The sequence below is a fragment of the Mercenaria mercenaria genome, chromosome 2 (genome assembly GCF_021730395.1).
Source record: "Mercenaria mercenaria strain notata chromosome 2, MADL_Memer_1, whole genome shotgun sequence".
Classification (NCBI taxonomy): domain Eukaryota; kingdom Metazoa; phylum Mollusca; class Bivalvia; order Venerida; family Veneridae; genus Mercenaria; species Mercenaria mercenaria.
This window is the reverse complement of record NC_069362.1, coordinates 91,534,960-91,550,966: the sequence shown is the minus strand read 5'-3', so window position 1 is coordinate 91,550,966 and position 16,007 is coordinate 91,534,960. Positions and strand designations below refer to the sequence as shown.

At 36.9% G+C, this 16,007-nt stretch overlaps 1 protein-coding gene across 1 annotated transcript in view; it reads left to right on the top strand.

The window, feature by feature from the left end:
• LOC123562366 (serine/threonine-protein kinase SMG1-like) overlaps window positions 1-16,007 on the top strand; it is a 91,862-nt gene that overhangs the window by 45,749 nt on the left and 30,106 nt on the right. The window contains exons 35-44 of the mRNA XM_053537206.1: window positions 1,662-1,832; window positions 2,228-2,454; window positions 2,660-2,758; window positions 4,075-4,327; window positions 8,160-8,414; window positions 10,349-10,468; window positions 11,241-11,518; window positions 12,250-12,423; window positions 14,831-14,930; window positions 15,737-15,877. Of these exons, the coding sequence (XP_053393181.1) occupies window positions 1,662-1,832; window positions 2,228-2,454; window positions 2,660-2,758; window positions 4,075-4,327; window positions 8,160-8,414; window positions 10,349-10,468; window positions 11,241-11,518; window positions 12,250-12,423; window positions 14,831-14,930; window positions 15,737-15,877 (1,818 nt within the window). The remainder of the gene's footprint in view (window positions 1-1,661; window positions 1,833-2,227; window positions 2,455-2,659; window positions 2,759-4,074; window positions 4,328-8,159; window positions 8,415-10,348; window positions 10,469-11,240; window positions 11,519-12,249; window positions 12,424-14,830; window positions 14,931-15,736; window positions 15,878-16,007) is intronic.

The window sequence follows — 16,007 nt, the reverse complement described above, 5'->3', positions numbered from 1 at the left end:
GTTTTAATATATTGTTGTATAGGCTTCTACTCTGTATCTTACGCATGCATATACAAATGCATGATTACCTCCCCTGATTTTAATAAAAACAGATTTATCTTGGTAAATATTTATAGAACTCATTTGAAATTTCATTATTGTCTTTAGTTGGACTGAGGCAATCAGGGTAGATAGCTATTGACTGATTTTATGTCAAATTACCTCCCTTTGTTTCAAATTAAAATGGGTGTATCTCAGTAACCAATGAAGATACTGATTTGAAATGTCATGCCATCAGATGGACTCGGACAATCAGGGTAGATAACTTTTGACTGAATTTATGACAATTACCTTCCTTTATTTTATGTAAATGAATATATCTCAGCAGCATCTAATGGGATTAGTTTTAAATGTTATTTAAGTCTTCCAGGGTAAGGAATAGTCATGTTAGTACAAAAATGCAGCATTTGAGCCTAGGACCCTCAAACTTGGTATGGAAATTGGCCCTGACTAGGTCAAAAGTTACTGTTGCAAGAAAATATTTATCCTGATGATATTTATTGTGTATGCCTATTTGCTCTATGTCAAAATTTGATCATATCATTTTGAGCAATGGTACTCAGGTGAGCGATATAGGGCCATCATGGCCCTCTTGTTTATTATTGACTGTATGGAAAAATCGAGACCACGTTTGCTGTGGTACAACATGGATGGTACCTCCAATTTTTAGGTGTATTTTGACATATCTATACCTGGTAAGGATTTTTTTGTGGACTTAGAATTTTTGTTTTGAATTTTTTCCCTTTGTTGTTCCTGTCCTGTGGGCTTGTTTTGAATTTCTTCCCTTTGTTGTTCCTGTCCTGTGGGCTTCAACAGTCAGTTAAATTTTGCTCCCATCCTCCTCTGATATAACCCTTTGGGTGTATATTGCCCTGCTTGGCGGAGCTCTTGTTTCCATATATAGTGAAACAAGAAAAAACATTTACTCTAATAAAACATGTACTTTTGGTATTGTGTGATTTTTATGCCCCCGAAGGGAGGCATATAGTTTTTGAACCATCTGTCAGTCTGTCGGTCTGTCAGTCTGTCCGCAATTTTTGTGTCCCGTCCATATCTTTGTCATCGATGGATGGATTTTCAAATAACTTGGCATGAATGTGTACCACAGTAAGACAACGTGTCGCGCGCAAGACCCAGGTTCGTAGCTCAAAGGTCAAGGTCACACTTAGACATTAAAGGATAGTGCATTGATGGGCGTGTCCGGTCCATATCTTTGTCATCGATGGATAGATTTTCAAATAACTTGGCATGAATGTGTACCACAGTAAGACGACATGTCGCACGCAAGACCCAGGTCCGTAGCTCAAAGGTCAAGGTCACACTTAGACGTTAAAGGTCATTTTTCATGATAGTGCATTGATGGGCGTGTCCGGTCCATATTTTTGTCATTCATGCATGGATTTTATAATAACTACGCATGAATGTGTGGCACAGTAAGCAAATGTTGCGCGCAAGACCCAGCTCCGTAGGTCAAAGGTCCTAAACTCTAACATCGGCCATAACTACTCATTCAAAGTGCCATCGGGGGCATATGTCATCCTATGGAGACAGCTCTTGTTTTTTATACAAAAACTTTCATTTGCAAAGTATTTTAATAGTCTGTGTCTCAATTATTTTAACAGACTGTGTACATGATGGAGAGGCTAAACGAGATCACATGCCAGTCAACAGCCACACCACATGAGAAATGGTTCCAGGAAACATATGGTGTACTGATCAGTAATGCGCTAGAGAAACTGAAGAATCCACCAAATCCTAGCCACCCACGGGCAAGCTGGCACCCATTTAAACAGGTATATGCATGCTTAACTTAAAATGATATAAGTGTATGTTCATTAAATATGTAATATCTTTTGCATGTACATACATTATGTAAATGTACATACAGTTAAAAAAAAAGGACTGTATTCATATACTTAAATGAGGATTCTTGTTTACATTGTATATTAATGCATTTAGTGAAAAAATTGTGATAGTATCTCATAAATGATCATTCTTTGTACCATGAAAAAAATATATGTTCTTCAGTCAGAAATAACATGTGAAAACTTAGTTGGCTTTTGTTGTAAATGTTTCTTTTAGTACCAATGTTCGTATGCTAACGATTGGGTCAAATTGGTCTGTATTTAAGTTGAAAAAAAAATGCATACATTCTTTACTGGATGACAGTATTGTTGTTCTTTTCAAGATTCATGTAAGCCTACAGAATAAAGCTCAGAAAAGAAGCAGCCTTGTGCTTACTATGGATGATATCAGTCCAAAACTCCACTCCTTACGTAATACCGTGATAGCTATGCCGGGGCTCGGTACTGCAGGACAGATTGTAACCATAGAGTCTGTGTCCAACACAGTCCAAATACTACCCACCAAAACAAAACCCAAGAAACTTGTTTTCAAGGGCTCTGATGGGAAAAGGTGAGACTTGTAGAATTATTTCTACTTTTGTGATTGCATATTTTCTTCATTCTAAGAATATTTGAATGAGACTTTCTTGTCCTTGTGTTAATAATTAAAAGTTTCATACTATAAGGCATATCATTTTGTTTGCATGAAATTGAGTGGTTTATGCAAAAATTAAAATACTAAGTAATTAATGATTTATAATTTTATTTTGTTCCAGATATCCCTATCTGTTCAAAGGACTTGAAGATTTACATCTAGATGAAAGGATAATGCAGTTTCTGAACATTGTCAACAATATGTTTGCTTCAGCTAACAAGTAGGTCTCTTGTACAATGTACGTGTCAGTATCAGCCAGTAACTTCTTATCTTTATTAAGCCGAAACCTTAAAGGAAGTCATTTTTGAGTCGGCTAAAGGCTGAAAGCCTTTTGACGAGTCCTTGCTATCCAACGATTCTCTAAATGGACCGAATAACATGTGAAGGGATGTAGTTCCATTAGATTTCTCAAATTTCAAACAGTTCACTGAATGAATGAGGTTAAGTTGTGTCAATTCCCTTTGCTATGACCAATATACGATGTAATCTGTCATATTTATGACTTGTAATTGTGCAATTCTCGAATGTAACTCATTAAGCATAAATGTGCATTTTAAGAATTGCGCAGGCTTACAAAGCTTGGGTAACATCCAGCGAAAGACAAAAAATAGTTCCAGCAGGGCTCCAGATAAGATGCCTATTAGCGTAAATTACGTATAGAAATAATGCAAATACGCATGTCTAATAATTTCTAAGCGTATAAAAACGTATATAAAATTACAGAAACGCACACAATGCTTTTTTAAAAACAAAATCTGAATCGTCTGGATGTGTTAGGTAACAGAGCCGATCAGCCTTAATTCTCCCACATTGAACGTAAACACGCATCGTATGATTGCTATAAACTTTGCGTGGGTTGAATTTTGCAGTCAGTAAACGGATAAATTATCGGAAGAAGAAGCTGTTACTGGTTTGTTTAGTTACTACTGATATTAAAAATGATTTTAATTCTTATTTTTCGAGAAATAAACAAATCGGCGAAACATTAAATTGTATTTTCTTGTAGTTTTTGAAATCGAAAGTAGATCGTCTATGTTTGGCGGAACGAAACAACTTTTTTATGAAAAGATTTAAATAAGAGGTAATTTAACCATAAACTTCAATGTCAGATACTGCCAATTGCTGCTAAATGTCTTCGTATCATCACAATTTGTAAAATATATTGTTCAAACTGGAGAAAAGTGTAATCGTATCCGGATATAATATTTTGGGTAAATATCGAGCTGTGTTATGAAATTTTAAGAAAAAAACTAAAAACAAACTGAAACTGGTAGACTATACTGTCAGTACATCAATCATTAGCCGACTCAGGCCATTCAGGCCTTTGATTATAAAACTGTAATGTGTCATTAGGTAAAATTGAACGATTTATTCATTGTATTCATGCATTGAACAGTAAGAGAGATTTCCTAAATCAGATGTTGAAACATCAGGTTTCACATTTAATTAGAATTTGGTAATTTGTTTCATAAGCCTGAGAGAAATATGAGTAAATATACATGTTAATATAATGTTGGTTATGTCATTTTATCACAGGGGTAGTCATGAACTGTACAGAGCTCGGCACTACTCGGTAACCCCTCTGGGTCCGAGATCAGGCTTAATTCAGTGGGTAGATGGGGTAACGCCTCTGTTTGCTTTGTACAAGCGATGGCAGCAGAGAGAAGCCTTGATGCAGATGTTGAAACAGCAGGCTGCCTCAGGTTCGAGCTCCACAGCACAACAACCATCAATACCTAGACCCAGTGAAGTCTACTACAATAAACTGACACCTCAGTTAAAGGAAAAGGTAGGTTGGTTGTTTAAGATTTTTCATGATTTTAGTTTGATTGTAACAAGCATTGAGTTTCCGAAGTCTGATGAAGTTCAGTTCCTGAGAAAAACCTGTCCTTGTGTCATCAGGAAGTTCTGTTGTGTCAGTATGATCCAACCTATAACCTATGGGATTGTTGGACATGTATAAGATAACTATTTTGAAGTGTTACCAATGAATTACTGTGAAATTATTTAATTTCATGGGTATAAAATTTTGTGGTTTTTGACGAAAATAACTATTTTTGGGGACGTAAATATATGGATTTCAAATTTTAAGATATAGGAATGTTTGTTGCAGTTAAATTTCTTGGATTGACACATCCTCAAAAATTACTCCCAGTATGACCTGTAATGTGTTTGTGTGATATAAATCCCAATAAAAACAAAAAACAAAGCCACAAATGATTATTAAAGGTGGATAATCAGATTTTGGCCATGTAACGGAGATGTTCGAAACTTTAGCATCTGATCATTTACACTCATTTATGTTCACTTAACACTTAATACAAATTAGATTTTCACTGGAGGTATTTTTAAAATTTCATTTTCCAATCCTGGTTGCCCAACCAAGATAGAGTTATTTTATCATAAGTATAAATTTGATAAACATACTTTGCCTAAGGAAATGTATAAATATTGTAAGACATATCGTAATATATTTGTAAAATATTTGCATTAAAAATTATGTATTTAGATGGAATTCATTAGAAACGCAAGTTTGAAAAATTATTATTACCTCTCTTTGCCTATCTTGGTTGCACAACCAAGATAGATTGGAAATAAATGAATTCAGAAGCTACACACAGCTTTTAAACTTGCATTTTGGTTCAGATTGTTCAATAGTTGATATGTCTATCAAATGCAAATGTAAAACTAGACATTGTATCGAAATAAAAAGAAATACCCAGCTTTTTATATACTTTCATATTAAAGGGGAGTAATTACAAAATTTTATAGAAATAATAAAATATACATTTCAAATAGGAATCTAACTCTATGTAATTGGTCTTATTGTTCCTTAAATAATTCTCTACGAGAATATACAAAAAGTAAAAAATGTCATTAAATGTTGTTTAAATGTGATTGACCACCTTTAATGATTTCCCAGTAATGTTAAAATAAAGTAATGATAGGATCAACTTGTAGCCTAAATTTTGCACCCTGCTTAGATATTTAGGGAACTAAAAACGTACGGAAGAAATTGTCATAGAATGTAGGGATAACGAGGGATTATGCAGATGTTATAACACGAAATGAACATGCGCTAATGCTATTCTAGCATAAAACGCGTAAAAACTAATAAATGGATACAATGTCACTCGTCATTAAATTTCCACAAAATGCGCGGGAATGTCCGAGTTGTTTTTTAGCTCACCTGTCACAAAGTGACAAGGTGATCTATTATGACCGCTTGATGTCCGTCGTGCATCAACAATCTGTAAAAAAATCTTGAAAACCACTGGGCAGAATTACACCAGACTTCACAGGAATGATCCTTGAGTGGCCCCCTTTCAAAATTGTTCAAAGAATTGAATTCCATGCAGAACTCTGGTTGCCATGCAGGGGTTTTTTTTTACTAAGAAAGTGACACCGATAGTCGGCGTCTCCCCCTTGGAAAATTTTTCCCCAAAAGATCAATTTTCCCCCAAAAAATCAATTTTCCCCAATCTGTCTCCAATTCTTATGTTTCAGGGATCGAATTTAGCGGTCACTAACTCATGAAATTCGAGTGAGAATCAAAAAATCCAAGTAGGAAATCATGGCACTGGAATATTTTCGCGATCAAGTTTGATAATCGACGAATTCGCTCAAACTGTCCTTTGCTCTTTGAAAGCTCCTTTGGGGTAGTTATTTTACTGATAAACACGTGACCACTTTTAGACGCTTGTCGCTATTATAGATGAAATTATCGGATATCTGAGTAAGCGTCTAGACGAAATTTACTTTTGTTTTGGTTTTGGTTGGTGATGCGAAAATGGAGAGGAAAATCAAAAGTTTCTTTAGGCGAAAAAGGACAAGGGATACTTAAAATTCTAGCGACACCATGGGCAGTGACCTGAAAGAACTTAAAACTTCCGCGTCCAGCCAAAAGTCCAAAGAATCATCGAGTACTTTGGTTTGTTCTGAAACTAGAAAGTACCGGCCTGTCCAAACCGTAAAAACATTGGAAACGGAGCTGAACATTTATTATGAAACCAAATAACCAAGTGGAACCAACCATGTTGCTAGTGGAAAAAATGGCACTGCATTATTAGTGGGGGGAATTAAATTTGAACCCTGAAATAGGATAACTTAAAATCTGAATTGCTGTAGAAAATCTAATGACTAATGTACATACACTGTAAAAGCAGTATCACATGGTATGATGGATATAATATTGTGATATTGGCCTCTTTCGCGTGATTTTTCCCCATTTGACCAGCGCCCAGCGTCTTCCCCAACTCCTTAAAAAAAGCCCTGCCATGGCAACCGAAAGGAAAAACTTTAAAAATCTTCTTCTCAAAAACCAGATGCCCTAGAGCTTAGATATTTGGTGTGAAGCATTGCCTAGTGGACCTCTACCAAGTTTGTTCAAAACATGATCCCGGGGTCAAAATTGACCCCCGCCTCACAGGTCACTTGATTTTACAAAGGAAAATCTTTAAAAATCTTCTTCTCAAAAACCAGGATCCCTAGAGCTTAGATATTTGACATGTAGCATTGCCTAGTGGACCTCTACTAAAATTGTTCAAATCATGACCCCGGGGTCAAAATTGACCCCGCCCCAAGGGTCACTTGATTTTACATAGGAAAATCTTCAAAATTTTTCTAAAAATAAACCAGAAGGCCTAGAGCTTAGATATTTGACATGTAGCATTGCCTAGTGGACCTCTACAAAATTTGTTCAAATCATGACCCCCGGGTCAAAATTGACCCCACCCCAGGGGTCGCTTGATTTTACATAGGAAAATCTTAAAAAATCTTCTTCTCAAAAACCAGAAGCCCTAGAGCTTAGATATTTGACATGTAGCATTGCCTAGTGGACCTCTACTAAAATTTTTCAAATCATGACCCCGGGATCAAAATTGACCCCGCCCTAGGGGTCACTTGATTTTACATAGGAAAATCTTCAAAAATTTTCAAAAAATAAACCAGAAGGCCTAGAGCTTAGATATTTTATATGTAGCATTGCATAGTTGACCTCTACAACATTTTTTCAAATCATGACCCCCGGGGGTCAAAATTGACCCCACCCCAGGGGTCACTTGATTTTACATAGGAAAATCTTTAAAAAAATTCTAAAAATAGCCAGAAAGCTTAGATCTTAGATATTTGACATGTAGCATTGCCTAGTAGACTTATACAAAATTTGTTCAAATCATGACCCCCGGGGTCAAATTGACCCCGCCCCCATGGGGTTACCTGATTGTACATAGAAAAATCTTCAAAATTTTCTAAAAATAAACCAGAAGGCCTAGAGCTTAGATATTTGACATGTAGCATTGCCTAGTGGACCTCTACAAAATTTGTTGAAATCATGACCCCGGGGTTAAATTGAATTATCCGTTTTGGGGCCGAATGACGTTACGCTTTGCCACAGAATGCGCATATATAAAAAGGTGTTAAAACAGCACGCGAGCGCGAGAATCTCTCTGTTAACACACGTTTTCTCTCCTGTTTAAACATCCCCGAAAAGTGCCAAGAACAGCAGTTTTATGCTAGAATTATTGAATATGTACATGTGGTAATAAAATTGAACAGTATTTGGCCAAATAGCTAGTATTTGGTCATCTTCCAATGGTTGACTTCCTGTGCATTTATTACAGGGAATAAAGGACCTGGATAACAGAAAAGACTGGCCCCTCTCAGTGCAGCGTAAGGTTCTCGAGGAACTCATGTCCGAGACTCCACGAGACCTATTGGCCAAGGAACTATGGTGTACCAGTACAGGACCCAATGAATGGTGGTATGTTACACAGACATATGCACGGTCCACTGCTGTGATGTCTATGATAGGATATATCATAGGTCTAGGAGATAGACATCTGGATAATGTGCTGGTAGATCTTGCCACTGGAGAGGTAGGTTTAAGAAAACTGTCACAGTCTGTCTACTAAGTGTAACAGAATTTAAGAAAAGAAAAATATGAGTAATTCTTTGTTAAACTTAAGAATCTGTACACATTTAGTGGTTTTAGAGCCAGGTTTCACTGTAATTTATTCTAACATGATTTCAGATAATTATATCAAGGCTGTATTTGTTTTTTATGCCCCCGAAGGGAGGCATATAGTTTTTGAACCGTCTGTCGGTCTGTCAATCTGTCGGTCTGTCAGTCTGTCCGCACTTTTCGTGTCCGGTCCATATCTTTGTCATCGATGGATGGATTTTCAAATAACTTGGCTTGAATGTGTACCACAGTAAGACAACGTGTCGCGCGCAAGACCCAGGTCCGTAGCTCAAAGGTCAAGGTCACACTTAGACGTTAAAGGATAGTGCATTGATGGGCGTGTCCGGTCCATATCTTTGTCATCGATGGATGGATTTTCAAATAACTTGGCATGAATGTGTACCACAGTAAGACGACGTGTCGCGCGCAAGACCCAGGTCCGTAGGTCAAAGGTCCTAAACTCTAACATCGGCCATAACTATTCATTCAAAGTGCCATCGGGGGCATGTGTCATCCTATGGAGACAGCTCTTGTTTCTGTAAATATTTTGAGTGTGTACAATTATTGAGGAGATAAAATTGCATTAGTTTTTTTCAAGTACTTGAGTCATCAGAAATTATCATTAGCTTGACTATTCGAAGAATAGGGGAGCTATCCTACTCGCCCCGGCGTGAGCATTAGCCTGAGTGTCACACAAATGTTAAAGTTTGCTTACCACCCCAAATATTTTCAAAGTCCATTGAGATATTGCTTTCATATTTTGCATACTTGTTTACCATCATGACCCCAGTCTGTAAAATGGAGGAGGCAACTCTATCAAGCATTTTGACTGAATCATGACCCTTTTTCGACTTAGAATAAATGTTAAAGCTTGCGTACCACCCCAAATATTTTCAAAGTCCATTGAGATATTGCTTTCGTATTTTGCATACTTGTTTACCATCATGACCCCAGTCTGTAAAAAGGAGGAGGTAACTCTATCGAGGATTTTGACTGAATTATGGCCCCTTTTCGACTTGCTTATTGTAATGTTAAAGTTATGGCCCCTTTTCAACTTAGAATAAATGTTAAAGTTTGCGTACCACCCCAGATATTTTCAAAGTCCATTGAGATATTGCTTTCATATTTTGCATACTTGCTTACCATTATGATCCCAGTCTGTAAAAAGGAGGAGGCAACTCTATCAAGCATTTTGGCTGAATTATGGCCCCTTTTCGACTTGCTTATTGTAATGTTAAAGTTTTACTCATTGCTTATATTATACTATCAAGCACTGAGAATAGTCGAGCATGCTGCCCACTGACAGCTCTTGTTTATATACCCAGTTATAAGTCAGTCTGATTTATAAGTCATTTTAATAACTTAGTTGATCTATACAATGTTTTGCAAATGCTGTTAATCTTATAGATTTATAGATCTGAGTTGAAGTTTGGGCCTCCATGACGAAGTGGTTAAGGTCTCTGACTTCAGATCATTCCCCCAACATACACCCCCACCCACTGACGTTGGTTTTAAACTGCTCTAGGTGTAGAATGTTTTTATCGGCGGAAGCTATCTAGCTGGCTTATGGAAGGTCAGTGGTTCTACCCAGGAACCAGGCCTTGCCTTAAACAGTGCTTGAAGGCGCTTTTTTTGTCTCCCCCTACCTTCAAAAGTTGGACAGGTTGCTGTATAACCAAAATTGTGTAGTGTGATAAACTTAGAAAGAATGTTGAAGTTACCATGTTTTATGGGTGGTCTTGTGCACAAGCATAAACTTGGAAGAAACATTTTTGAATGCCTTATAAAGTTTACTACCATTTTAATTATAGACAAAATGATGTACCATGTTATACATTTCTATTTCAGGTTGTCCATATTGACTACAATGTGTGCTTTGAGAAGGGTAAAGGTTTGAGGGTACCAGAGAGAGTTCCTTTCAGACTCACACAGAATATAGAAGCAGCCTTGGGTATCACCGGTATTGAGGTGAGTAGTACGACACCTAGTCTACTTCTCATTGCTAAATTAAATTTGACAAATATATATAGAAAGGTACATTTTCAGATTTTTGTGTGTTTAAAACAAAGCAGATTTTATAAATTTGAAAGTATCATATGAAGAAATTGCTCTTGGTTGCATAACCATGTTGTTAGGGGTCCCGCTTTTGTTAGGGTCAGTTATGCTTCTTCAGAGAATGGAATGCCAACACTGGTGTTTTTATGCCCCCACATTTATGTGGGGGCATATAGCCTTGCTGCTGTCAGCCTCCTGTATGTCTCAAAATTTTTGTGTACAACTTCTCCCACACTAGTAGCCTGATTTGCTTCAAATTTCACAGATGAACAAGCTTGATGCACTGATGACCATAAAGGAAGGAACTTTTGTTGTGAATATTTTTACTGCAGTTATGGCCCTTTGATAGTTTTGCTGTATAGAATATAGATAAAAATCTTGTGTTTCCAACTTCTCAAACACTACTAAAAGGATATGCTTGAAAGCTTCACAGATGAAGGACCTTGATGTCAAAATGACCATAGATAATTGATTTTTTTCTGTGGCTATTTATTCTAGAGTTATGGCCCTTTCTTATAAAACTTTGCTATTTAGAGGATGGCACAGTGTGTCCTATGGACACAATTCTAGTTTTCTTTGGAACTGTGACTTGAGATTCAGATAAGCTTTATATTTTCTCTAAAGCCCTACAAAAATGTTTTCTTGTTGAGGAAAGTTAATGGAAAAGGTGAATTGTGTTTTTCAGGGGACTTTCCGTTTGGCAAGTGAACATGTAATGAAGACCCTTCGTAAGGGTCGTGAGACCTTACTGACCCTTCTTGAGGCATTTGTGTATGATCCACTCGTTGATTGGACAACTGGTAATGAAGGGGGCTATACTGGGGCATTCTATGGCGGGGGCCTCGCTACAGGCACTAATGCGATGGAAAGTCGACAAGGAAAGTTAGACATGGAAAAGGAGATCACTACGAGTATGTTCTCCATCAGAGTAGCAGAAATGAAGGTGTCATGGCTAAAAAACAGGTGAATAGAAAAAGAATATCTGACGTTATGTTTTGCATCTTCCACTAAGAAGTAGTTTTTTGTAAACCTGCTGTTTACTTTTAGTTTGTTTTTGCTCGGGAATAACTATGTTTTATACTTATTGGTACTAATGAATTTTGAACAAGATAAATTGAACTCAAAACAATGAAATAGAAGAAATACTGAATTCCGGTTTGATTCATTGACAGTTCTAAAATCTTGACTTTGATATCAAGGGGTATTTGCCAGAAATGTTTTAAAATTACTGTCTATCCCCTGTATTGTTGATATAGTAAGTCTATGTTGTATTCAATCTGACTGAAGTACTTGATCTTCTAAACGAAGATCTGAGAACGACCCATTCACATACGTCTTCTGTATATTTTGGATTTCCAGTATTGCTATATTTATTTTAACCAATGAAACGACTTGTTAGAATGTCAAAGAGTAAGAAAAATGTGCAGTTATTCCAGGGCTCGAACTCGGGACCCCTCGATTATTAAGTAAGTGGCCTACCGACTGAGCTAACCGGCTATCTGACATATTCCGACATAAGAATTGTAAATATCAAAAGTCAAGGCTACAGGTAGATTTGCTAAATTTTGTAAGTTAAGCTCTGATTGGCTAGCGAAAGGGTCGTCAGAACGAGGCTATGAATAGGTCGTTCTCAGATCCTATGCGTAGCGTAATAGGAGATGTACTTTAGTCAGATTGATGTTGTATTGCATCAGAGATGAGATGGTGACAGTGTTACCAAGGATACAGACACACTTGGATGATCGTACACAGAGGATTACAGATTACACAGAGTGTATGCAGGAAGAGGAGAAATTACAAGGACTGAAGCAGGTTGTCATAGAAGCTCTGTCTAACAGCAACAGCCCAATCTTCACACTTCATGATAGGTAAGTTGATGCTTAATGAATTGCTATTGTATATTGAGATTCAACTTAAAAATGATAGTGTTTTTGTTTTTTTTTTTGCTAAATGTGTTGCTATATCCTCATATATGTACAGATAAACACAGCATACACATTTTATATACATTTTGCAAGAAAAAAAAATTGCACAGTTACTATACTTTATACATAGACATAATCTTGTGCGCACCATCTCTCCTCATCCCCATGACACAATTTAATGAAAAGTCACACAAGTGATCAGTAACAACAGTAGTTGTGCATGGGGCATGTTAGGTTCTTTCAGAAAAAAAAATTGCAGAGTTACGGGACTGTTTTTTGTTACTATACTATATACATAGACATAATCTTGTGTGCACCATCTCTCCTCATCCCCTTGACACAATTTAATGAAACTTCACACAAGTGATCAGTAACAAGAGTAATTGTGCATGGGGCATGTTAGGTTCTTTCAGAATTTTTTTTTGCAGAGTTACGGGACTTTGTTTTTTGTTACTATACTATATACATGGACACAATCTTGTGTGCACCATCTCTCCTCATCCCCTTGACACAATTTAATGAAACTTCATACAAGTGATCAGTAACAACAGTAGTTGTGCATGGGGCATGTTAGGTTCTTTCAAAAAAAAAAATTCCAGAGTTATGGGACTTTGTTTTTTGTTAACATACTATGTACATACAGTCTGTATATGCAAAATTGTGCGCGCCTAATCTTTCGAACCCTTGCACACAATTTAATGAAACTTCACACAAGTGATCAGTACCAACCCTAGTTGTGCATGGTGCATGTTATGTTCTTTTAGATAAATATTCTGCAGAGTTATGGGACTTTGTTTCTTGTTAACATACTATGTACATACAGTCTGCATATGCAATCTTGTGTGTGCCTAGTCTTCCGAACCCTTGCACACAATTTAATGAAACTTCACACAAGTGATCAGTACCAACCCTAGTTGTGCTGGTGCATGTTACGTTCTTTTAGATAAATATTCTGCATAGTTATGGGACTTTGTTTTTTGTTACTATACTGTATACATACAGTCTATATACATACAGTCCATATACATACAGTCCACATAATTATGCAATCTTATGTGCATCAAATTACAATGTACTGTGTCAGTGCATGCAGGGGTTACATTCATCACCTTTAGTGATAGCTCTAGTTATTATTATTATGCCCCCACGAAATGAAGTTTTGGGGGGGTGGGGGTATTTTGGAGTGAGCTTGTCGGCCAGTCCGTTGGTTTTCATGGTTTCCAGACAATAACTCGTGAAAGGCTTGACAGATTTAAATAATTTTTGGTACACAGGTGAAACATCATAAAATACAGGTCAAGTTTGACTTTTAGGTGAGTAGGTCAAAGGTCAAGGTCACAATGACCCGGAACAGTTTAACGGTTTCCAGGTGATAACTTGAGAAAACTTGGACCTAAGATCATAAATTTTGGTACACGGGTGTAACATCGTAAAATACAACTCAAGTTAGATTTGAAGCCAGTAGGTCAAAGGTCAAGGTCACAATGACCTGGAACAGTTAAACGGTTTCCGGATGATTACTTGCGAATGCTTGGGCCTAGGATCATAAATTTTGGTACGCAGGTGTAACATCATAAAATACCAAGTCAAGTTCAACTTTGAGGTCAGTAGGTCAAAGGTCAAGGTCACAAGGACCTGGAACAGTTAAACGGTTTCCGGATGATAACTTGAGAACGCTAGGACTTAGGATCATGAAAGTTGATAGGAGGTTGGTCATGACCAGCAGATGACCCTACTGATTGTGAGGTCAGTAGGTCAAAGGTCAAGATCTCAGTGACCCGGAACAGTTGAACCTTTTCCGGATGATAACTTGAGAATGCTTGGGCCTAGGATCATGAAAGTTGATAGGAAGGTTGGCCATGACCAGCAGATGACCCCTATTGATTTTAAGGCCAGCAGGTCAAAGGTCAAGGTCCGAATTGTGGGGGTATAATTTGTCTTTCCTGTGACAGCTCTAGTTATGCAACATCCAGCCTTTATTTAGGGAACAAATTTTTACTTTGACTCATTGAGATGTAAATTCATAGAAATTTGACTGACTAGCCTTCAGATTTACTTTGACACATTCTAAGTATCCAAATTTAATATTACTGGAGCGAAAATACATACCGTACATAGAGATGGGACTCGAATTTTTTTTCTAGGTAACCGGAATTTAAAGATGAGAGAGTTTGAGATACTGAATCATAGCTGTATTCTACACTGACATGATTTTTTTGGTAAAAGAAAATATTCCTTTAAAGCGTTTGAGAGAAGTTGAATGAAACAGTGACGGTTCAGTTATATGACTGTTTAGTTATGGTACAAAGAACTAGCAGACAGAAAATATGTTCAGAAATCTTTTTTTCAGGTACAAAGAGTATGTTGTTATCAAGAACACTCGGGATGCTGTCAGCAAACTTGTTGAGGAAAAAATAACTGACTGTCTTAATTGGCAACAAATGCACAAGGTATAGTAGTGTGAAGTCATAGATATTTGTTGAGGACTATTTAAATGGCTTTCTTGTTTGTGTTAACCACAAAATTTATTCCCAACAAACAAACAAAAATTCCCAGTCCTTAAAATTTAGAATCCACAAATTCATGTCCTGTAGAGATAGCCATGTTTGCTAAAACTACAAAATCTGATACCCACAAAACTAAAAGATTTCCCAGCTTTCACTTGTACAACTTGTGTTTTTATACTGAAATTGGCAGCAATTGTCGACTTAAAAAGAAAATAAAGAAAGCAGTGTCTTCAACTTCATTGTATTCACCATATGCACTTTCCTCTCTGTAACTCTAGTTCTCTTTACCTTGAAACATTTTTACTTCTTGGAACTGTTGAAACTTTGTATGAAGCCAAAAAAAAAATAAAAGCACTTCCGTCACCAAGTGTTTTGGTCCCCTTTTCCGAATCACTTGCTCTTCACCTGTGTGTGTTAGAGCCCTGCTTGGGTCATCTTTTGATGAACCCTTCCAGTTATCTTGCAGTATGTCAATGGTTCTAACCAAATACTCACCCAAACCTATAATAATTCTCAGAGGTGCATCTTGGGTCTTCCTTAAGCAGCTGAAGCTAAAAAGCCACCATGTGACCTTTGCTGTATTTATGTGACTTTAAAAGCAATAAAACAAAAATTAAATATTTACTGGAACTTTACAAGCTGCAGCATTTTAGAAATATTTCAGTTTAATAGCATAAAATGGTCAGATTTTTATTACTTACAGAATACAATTAAACATAGATATACTAATTATAACTTCAATATTTCAGCATGTGATGATGAAGATCCAGGGTTCATCTTTCCAGAAAATGTGTGCAGACATTGCTTCCTCCCTGAACCTTGGAACACCAAGCTTTGCTACAGCCAAAGAATTTCTGCAGGGAGCTGGACAAGGCTCCATTGTATCACAGGTAACTCTAGAAATGCTTGTATTGACTCTTCGACAAATTTTGTGAGGTTACATACAGATCTTGTTAGGACGCAGGGCATTCGCCGCTCAACATGAAGGTCTTGAGATTTGAAGTCCTCTAGGGTCATGAC